The sequence below is a fragment of the Nelumbo lutea genome, chromosome 4 (genome assembly GCF_056320005.1).
Source record: "Nelumbo lutea isolate HS-2025 chromosome 4, American lotus-T2T, whole genome shotgun sequence".
Taxonomy (NCBI): Eukaryota; Viridiplantae; Streptophyta; class Magnoliopsida; order Proteales; family Nelumbonaceae; genus Nelumbo; species Nelumbo lutea.
In genome coordinates this window covers 80,931,143-80,940,772 of record NC_142687.1, presented here as the reverse complement: position 1 = coordinate 80,940,772, position 9,630 = coordinate 80,931,143, and the positions used below count along the sequence as shown (strand labels likewise).

The 9,630-nt window shown below is 37.5% G+C and overlaps 1 protein-coding gene across 1 annotated transcript; it reads left to right on the top strand.

Annotated features, from left to right (window-relative positions):
• Positions 1-5,263: 5,263 nt before the first annotated feature.
• LOC148861300 (Calcium-dependent phosphotriesterase superfamily protein) lies at positions 5,264-9,032 on the top strand. The gene is made up of 2 exons (XM_088985779.1): positions 5,264-5,978; positions 8,258-9,032. The coding sequence occupies exons 1-2, from the start codon at positions 5,537-5,539 to the stop codon at positions 8,803-8,805; spliced, it is 990 nt and encodes a 329-aa protein (XP_088841905.1). The 5' UTR covers positions 5,264-5,536; the 3' UTR covers positions 8,806-9,032.
• Positions 9,033-9,630: the final 598 nt, after the last annotated feature.

The window sequence follows — 9,630 nt, the reverse complement described above, 5'->3', positions numbered from 1 at the left end:
CGATCGTAACTTAAACCACTTTGACTATTGGTTTCTAGGTCAATGGTTTGACTGTTCTGTTGCAACTTAAAAATATAAAAAATAATTAAAATTAAAATGGCAAAAATTGTTGTCCAAGTTGAATGAATTGATAGTTCGACTGCTTGGATTAGCATGTTACTGACTAAGTCAACAGTTTTTAACAAATTTGTGATTAGGAATAAAATGGAATCATTTGCCTGAACAGTTTTTTAGTTGAACGGTTTGACCGTCTGATCAATAGTGGTTAAAAGACCAACACAAGGAAGAAGGCAAATCGGTGAAGTAGTTGTAAATGAAACTGTTGAGACTTTCGGTGTAAAAGAGGTGGCTAAAAAACCCACTTACTGGGCAGCCGCTTTCAATTTTATTTTTAATGTTTAACATGATAGGATACAAGGGTTGTAAGGATAACAACTCTTCTGTACATTGGGCATGTAGAGATGTCATGGCTTGGGATAGTCAGCATGATTATCTACATGAACTAGATAAGTGTCTCGAGTATGTACATCATGTGGGTCTCCGTTATCATCCCCTCTCAAGTGGAACGGAGGAGAGCCGACGTTCAACTTGGAGAGCAAGTAGGAGAGGCGAGTGGATGAAAGGCCTTTGATAAATATATCAGCTAGCTGGTCTGATGAGGATACATATTGAACTTCAAGTTGTTTACAAGCAACCTTTTCACATACATAATGATAGCCCACCTCTATATACTTGGATTTGGCATGAAAAATAGGATTGCCATGAAAAGTTGGTTTGAATTCGGTTGAACTAAAACTCGCTAGACTATCTATCAACTTATATATGCACCGCTGCAAACCTTCTACTAAGGTTACCAACGGTAGATATTGCCATACTAATGGAACTAAGCCGGAAAACTAAGATCACCGAAGGTAGGTTTTTTACTAAACTCTGGATGTTGGAATGGCACAATGGATAATTTGTATGTGCACAGAAAGAAGTGAATGCAGATAGCAAGAAAGAAAAAAGAAATAAAGAAGAAACAGATATTATCAAATTTAACGTGGTTCGGTCAAATTGTCTATATCCACGGGCAGCAGCCTGGAGTTTTACTTCTTTACAAGAAAAAATACAATACCAAAATGACCTCACTAGAACCTCACCCATACCCAACACCACATTCCTCTTAATAGGGGTGTTCACGGTTCGGTTAATCGAATCGTGGGGTTTTTTTAACCAAACTGATCTGATCATTTTTTTTAAATATCCGAACTGAAACCAAATGGATGCAACCTGTCGACCGGTTAACCGATGGACCGATTAACCGCGGTTTGGTTTTTCGGTTTTTTATGCACTCAAAATAAAAAAAAAATGAAAAAACCTTCTTCTTCTAGGGTTTGGTCGAGCTAGACTCGAATAAGAACTAAAAAACATTCTTCTTCTATTAAACCAATATTTTCTAAAAGCATTGTTTGAACTTTGAAGAAAGAGCGTACCTTTGTAAGAATTATCATATCCTAGCGGAGCTATGAAGGCGCAGACATGAGAGATTAGAGAGACTAAGAGAGGTGTGAGAACTGATAGTCTCCTTGGTAGCTCAATCAGAAATGAACAATTTTTGGGAAAAGACGAAAGGAAAAGGGTATTAGGTTTAGCCGTTTAGGTTAATTCGAAGAGAAAGAAAAGGGGTATTTAATTTTAAAAAGTATAAAAATAAAAGTATAATATATAATATAATATTATTAGTGTATATATACCAATCGGTTCGGTTAACTGTTGGCTTTTTAAAAAGATAATTGAAAGTGAATCGAAACTATCGATTTTCTAAAATATTGAACCGAAACTGAACCGACTGGTTCGGTTAACTGATTTTTTGGTTTGGTTTTGGTTAATTTTTTTGTTTTTTTTTTTCTCACCCCTACCTCTCAATACACTACATACAATGAAATGAAAATAGAATAAAAAGAACAGAAGAGGGAACCCTTAGTAAAAAGGGGTTTAAAGGAAACTTTTGTAAATCAAAATACAGTCATATAACAACAAAAGGTGGACTCATACCGGTGGGCCACCGATTCTAATTTGGTGAGCTCAGTCGGTGGGCCACTGTTTTGTTAATTTGGTGGCACCGACTGGCCCACTTTGGGTTTTGGCCTAAGGTCGAAACCTATGGGATTCCCAGTTCTCATTATTTGTATATTCACCCATTTACCCCTAGATGTTCGGTTTTTTTTTTTTTTTGTTAACTGAGTCGTTAAATGCCACAATCAAAACCGAAACCCAAAGTTTAACTAACTGATATTTAAAACCGAAACCAAACTAGTTCCCCAAAACAACCGAACCAAACACACCAAAACTAAAATTTTGGTTCGGTCATTCGGTTTCAACCGAATATGCTCAACCCTAGGGCCATAGTCACCTCATTAGGGCCGTGTTTGGCACGTCTTTTCAGTATGTCCTTCAGTTTGTAGGAAGCTTAAGAGACCAAAAACTGGTCGTTTTTCCGTTTGGTATCGTGTATACCAAAAAGACTCTAAGACAAGTGCATGAGAATACTGAAAAAACCAAAAATCAAGAAATTTCAAATGAAGCTTTTATCTTTTCACATAGAAAATAGCTTTTTCAAATATTTTTAACGGCTGATAAACCATGATGCAAAGCAAACAGTCTTAATTTTAAAGGCAAGACCCCAAAAGCTCAGTGAAGGTCTACCTAAAAGGACTTGTCAAACAGCCCCTGAATCCACAGCAACTTGGCTCAATGTGTATACCTGTCTCCATGCAATGTTTTATTGGCCTGCGCCCGAGCAGTTTCTACCGATATATACTCCACATTTTCTTCTTTCATGGTCCCTACCAACTCTTGCCAATGGGCCCTCTTTTTGAGATGCAGCAATTAAGGGTGTCAATTGGACTGGATTCGGTCTAATCTGATCCAGTCCATTGTGAGTCCATTACAAATGGATCAGGTCCAATCCAATGAATATTTTAGACTATTTTGGATCAGTCCAATTCATTGTCTGAACCATTTAATCTGGTTCAAAATTGTTTTAATTTAGATTTGTTTTAACCCAAACCTGATCCATTGATACCTATATTCTTATCTTATATCAATGGACCAGATGTTGACTTAATCCAACCCAATCCAATATAAATTTCTTACAGACGGACTAGGTCCAATCCAATATATCTTGTTGGTCTGTCCAATCCTTCCAGATTGATTTTGGACTGGATGGGGTCCAATCCAAAACCAGTCCATTGACACCCTTTATGCACCATCAGTCTTGATCTTTTACCACCCTGTCCGATGAGCAACCCACTATCCTGTCTGGCCATTCATGGGCCTGCATCATGGCCCATTTAACTGCTGGACAATTTCATGCAATTAATCTCCTTTGTGCTATCCATCCCACCGCAAAACCCAACGCATAGTTGCGCAGTTGATGGGCATTTCGTACGTTGGGCCTAAAGCTCCACTTCAGAAGGCCCAACAACTATCCAACTGTTTGATAGTGTGCGACAACGGAATTCATCTGCTGCAACTATGACTGCATTACTTTCTTGTGACCACCCATAAATAAATAAAATAATGAGTGTTGACGTGTCCATGTGTTATTGGGCGGTGGCGAGAAAGAGAAAAAGTGTTTGCGCCCGTGGTCGTAATAGATGTGAACTCCGAGAAAGAAGTTGGGCAGTTATTCCTATCGTTTGTTGAGGTAGGTGTATCAAATAAAAAGGAATTATGGCCCACAGCCATTTATGAGCCCATCAGCCCATGCCGCTCGATGCTAGTCCTAGAGACTGGACACTGGACCACGATTTTTATGTTTTCGTCATATGAGTCTCCGTCATATTTGCTACTTTGCTAGTACCAGAGAGAATCAGAGAGTTGTGTTCCTCAGGTAATAACCGTTGGATTTGAACCTTCCTGTAATTTCTGACAGTTACGGTTCACTACCTATTTTATGTTAATAGCACTGTCTTAACACTATCACGTGATTGCATCTATACTATACCCCCTCCATTATTTCCACGTCAGAATATTAACCAAAAGTGTTAATATTATCATGCCAACCCATAGAGTTATTCATATATACTTATATAAGAAAAAGGAAAAAAATTCAGAAAATAAATAAAATAATAAAAATATATTTCAATAAAAATAAAAATGTAGAAAATACATAAAATTCATAAAAAATTATATAAATTTAAACAAAATATATAGAAAATGTAGAAAAAACATAAATCTTACTAATTTTATGGTCAGCGTAATAGGGAATAGCAAAGCTAGGCAATGATTTAAATGGGTGTATCGTATCTGTATTGCATTGTATCGGTCGATATGCATTGATACAGAGTGACACATGTGTGATTCGTCCAATAATGATTAGTGCTTCACACTTTGGCACGTCTAATTTAAAAAGCTACAACTGGCACATTAGATTTATACGCATCAATAAGCCACTGAGACAAAAGTTAACTTATTATAAATAAAATAAAGTTTTATCTATTTTAATGCCCACATGTAATCTTAAGTTCTTAACAAATAGCATATATTTATGTTTAAAAATTCCAAGTAAAGATTAAAAAATATCATTTAAAATTAATATTTTTTAAACTAATGAAATAAATAATTTCTCAAATTCACATTTATATCAAAAAGTGGTTTTTAATCTCAAAAAAATATATATACAAATACAAATATTAATAACAGAATAATTATTTTAGTACTTAAAATTTATAAATTTGGACGTGATATGCATCTTAGAATGTTTATAAATTAATAATTAATAATTTAATTTGCATTAAATAAAAAATATTTATTATTTACCAAAATAAAATTATTGTTTACAAAATACTTGAGAATATTTGTCAAATCCACTAATCTACTTTTATATGAAAAATGATTTTTTAATTTCATAAAACTATAAAAATAAAAAAAATAATAATTTTAGTAATTATAAATTATAAATTATAAATTTGCATATGATATGTATTATATAAATTTTAGTATATTTGATATATTTTAAGTTAAGGTTATATATTTTTATAAATTATTAATAATCCTTGGCTAGAAGTAACTTACCATTCAAATTATAAAAGTTGGGTATTTTAGTAATTTTGTCACTTCCCGCTCAAGAGGGCCGTAATGCAATAATGTTGGAAAGTTTAGGGATGACCGTGATATTAGCATAAAACAGAATACTGAGACAGGATTGTCAGAAAGTACTGAAAGGTTTCACCAATTTTACGTCAGAAATAAGAATCTCGAGGTCGAGGGTCAAAGATTTCACTCGATGGATTCTATCACACCATCATTCACATATATCCCTGCAGTCTATAGATTCTGGTCTATTAGAAAACATAAAAAAGTAAAAAAGAACAAAGGCCATGAGCCCATCTTCTTTGAATCTTTTCTTTTTTTCTTTGTTCTATTTTCCTCCTCTTAAGTCTTACCTACCAGGAGGCTACCATAATCTATTTTGTCTTCACCTATAAAAACCAGCTGGACCATTCTCTGTCTGAGCTCTGAAGCCTTGTAGAGTGCAGAGAACCAAACAATGGCGACGGCGTCTTTCGTCTGCTCCACCAAATTTCTCCTTCTCGCCTTGGTGGTTTCGGCCGTCCCCGTAGCGTTCATCATATCCCTGGAACGGAGCAAGTCCTCAACGCACGTCTACGAGTATCACGGCCTTGGATGGCTCAGGGAGTCCGGCAAGTGGGACGATGCCAACCGTCGCTTCCTCGTGTCCAACCTGGAGGGCGGCATCGGTCAGATTCCGGTGCCGGAGGATCACGCATCAGGGACAGTCTTGCAAGAACAGACCGTCGTCAGGGATGCCGACCTGGCAGGGAACGCTTCTCTTGGTATTGTGGTGGACCCGCCCAGAAATCGGCTCCTCGTTGCGATCAGTGACTTGATTGGCAATCGATACGCTGCTCTTGCAGCCTACGACTTGACATCGTGGAACCGATTGTTCCTCACTCAGCTCAGTGGCGAAGGTCAGTCAGTTGACTTAGTTTCCTCTAGTGTGAGATCGTAGAGATCTCGTTCTAAATTCCAATTCCTAGCTTTTATTATTTATTCTCATTCTCCTCTCCTTCAAATCTGTTCTTCTGATTCGTTATTCGTCTTCTCATGAACTCTTCACCCTTGGAAGTTGTAACGGAATCATGAGAATTAGGAACCCTATTTGTTTCAAACGCTGGTTGCTAGTTGCTACCACCGGGCGCAGGACAACGGAAAAGTTCACATTGACCGGCCGGAAAATTTTTATCCGATGCTTCGTAAGGCGTAACCATGGGAGTTCTGGTTTCAATTGGATGGCTGTGCTTGGTGTGCATGTACATCTCTGCACCTGCACAGATCCGTTTCATTCTGCGTAGTGGGTCCTACTTGATCCCCACCCTTTAGTCTTTTGATGAGATTTGGGGAGAATTCTAATTTAGGGATGACCGGCCAAAATGGTGGTCAATTTCAATTAATGGCGAATGACGAGTCCAATTTTGTCTTCTTCTGAGCAAAGGGACTTGCTAGACGGGCTGTGAAGTGTGTACGAAAAGGAATTTGGTTCGGGTTGACGTGGGGTTCTCGCTCCACGTGGCTAGAAAGTATGGGTCGTTAAAGACTGGGAATCCGTGATACCAGATAACCAGAAGCGTATGATCGCCCCATAGTTTTAGTGATCACATGAATCTCACGGCCTCTCAACTTGACCACATAACAACTATGGTCCAAGGACCACACTAACCTTCCACGATTTCTTGCATTTAATTATTACTGAATTATATGAAATTCAATTTAAAATTTGAATTTCAGATTTATTTGACATTTTTTTTTAATATTTGGGTCTTGTTCGTTTTTAGGGGATGTTTGGAACCGTGGCCGTTTTTCAAAAAAATGATGTCATATGGAATCCACATAGGCGTTTCAACAAATGTCAATGTCTCATTGTTTGGTTCAATTTATTATTAAAAAATCAGGCATGCCTAAAAAATCAGGACCCCATCAATGCATGAAACACCAAATTTGGCATTTCATGCATTGGTGAACCATTTAACCAATAGTTGACTGATGTGTATCTTATGTGGTGCTTACTTTCAGCACATACATGAAAAACGGTGATGAAAATCACCTTACCAAACAGCATAGTTTGCTCACTACCTACGTGGCAGAAGCGTTTTTTGTGAAAAATGGATCTTAGAAGCATGGGCGTTTTTTATTAAAAATGGGTCCCAAAAGTGCCCATGCTTCCAAACACCATGTAAAATGTCAACTAAGTGCACCTATTCAGCTAAACATTTACCAAAAACACTAAAGGCAGTGTTCGGCATTGACGCGGTGCCATGTCAGAAAAAGCAGTGATTCAAAAAATGACCTTTTATGTGACACCATTTTTTTCAAAAAAAAAAAATTGTTGCACAGATCATGTCTTGGAAATTGTAGAAATATAGTATGAAGAAAGTCAAATTTAATATTTTCTTGGAAAACAGCATGTTGTTTAGTTGCTCCCAATACTAGGTAACATCATATCATCTTAGATAATATAGATTAATAATGAAAAATGGTTATATAGTATTTGTACAAAATAAAACCAATGTTGTTTTTCTAAAAAACAATCTATGTGGCAACATCTATGCCAAACAAAAAAAAAGGAATTGTTTTTCTGAGAAAAAGGTGCAATAGACCCTTATGTGTATAATACCATTTTTTCAAAAATTATCTCTAAAGCAACCACATATATACCAAACATCTACTAACTACAACTCAGGTAAATGTTTTTCTAAAAAACATCTGTCATGGTAAATTTATTTATCCATATTCTTTTAATTCTCAAATAAGTTATATAATGACTATTTTACCTAAAGGCAATCGGACAAATTTATTCCATTTATAAACTTTCTCCCTCTAAGTGAAAAAATTAATTATCCACCTGGGAAATAGATACATGGAGTATACCATGATACCTTGAGTTTGCTTAAAACATCACATTGGTCAAGGGGAATCACTTTTCCATTAATCTCGGAAAAAGAAAAAATGAATGGGGCCCTCGCCGCCTCGGTGATACACCCAAATCCCACGTAGGGGCCGCTTTGAATAGCAACAGCACCACACTTGCTCCTTTTCCAAATTTGGTGGTGGCAAGATTTGAATTCACATAATGAACCAGCTAACATAACAATTGAGTCACCCCTTGATTGATAATTTATTTGAGGGACTGATTGATTGATTGAATTTATTTTAATTTATTAAAACTATTTTATATTTGATTATGGTGCAGATGATGAGAAATCATTAGCGGACGACGTAGCCGTGGACGCAGAAGGTAATGCTTTCATCACGGATGCAAAAGCCAGCAAAATATGGAAGGTGGGTGTGAACGGAGAATTCCTGTCCACCATCAGAAGCCCACTCTTCATTCACAAAGAATGGTACAAGAACTTGGTTGCACTGAACGGCATTGTCTACCACCCGGACGGTTATTTGTTGGTCATCCATACAATCTCCGGTGCTTTGTTCAAGGTTGGGGTGGCAGATGATGGGGTTAAGTTAGTTAAGATAGTTAAAGGGTCGCTTGCCTTTGGAGATGGTATTGAGCTCCTGTCTCCTACCAGGCTTGTGGTGGCCGGGAATCCTTCGGGAAGATTGGTTGAGAGTTCGGATGGGTGGGAGACGGCTGCCGTCGTTGGCAAGTACGCCGGACCCATGCATCGTCTGGCCTCGGCTGCCACGGTGAAGAACGGGAGGGTGTACTTGAACCATATAGTTGGCTTGGGGTTTCCAAAGAAGAAGCATGTCTTTGTGGAGGCAGTGTTTTCACCTGTTTAAGTTTTATGTTGTTAGCAGAAGCATTGTATGGTTCGAAATGGAAGAAGTGGATTGAGTGGACCAGTGAGGTAGTGTGGTGAATGGTGGTTTATGGGCTTTATTTGGTAGATAGATCTATGGGCCTATTTGGGCCTATAGATGGAATTTGATTTCATCCGAAGCCTATATCTCGATTTTTTACAACCATATATTGAATGCCTATTTGGAGGGCCGTGCTGATTGCTGAATATCCTGAATATCCAGTTAAGCTGGTTTAGTTGCTTTGAGACATTCAGGATATACTTCTTAAGAGGCTAAAGTGGAGAGTTCAAAATTTGATTTATTGACGCCCCCCTATTTGGGTTCTTCTTATTTTTTACCAAACATAACTTAAAGGCTATCAGCTGCTATAGGGGCACCCAGAGTAAGGAAAAAGCCTCAGTTATGAACTCATTTACATCCCGAGATGCTCGTCTTAAGAATCGTCAATGACGTGAGTGAGGTTCCTCTTCAGAATCGGCAATTATAAGATTATCTTCTCCCTCTGAAATTTTATTCTCTCCCTTTGCAAATGAAAGAAAAATAAAATCGGAGAAGTACAGCTCCCATAGTCTATTAATAGCCCCTCTTATAAATCGCATCATGTTTCTGGATTTAGCTTCAATGAAGGGTCAGGATTCATCCCATTTATATGGTGGGATTACGAATTCTGAAGTGGGCTGAACAACCATCCTCCCCAAAACAATCCCAATTTCTAGGCCCCGATCCCAAAAATAACAATGAAGTCACTCAAATCAAATGACCTCTCATTGATTTGAAAAATGACCCCAATTCCACCCATAATCC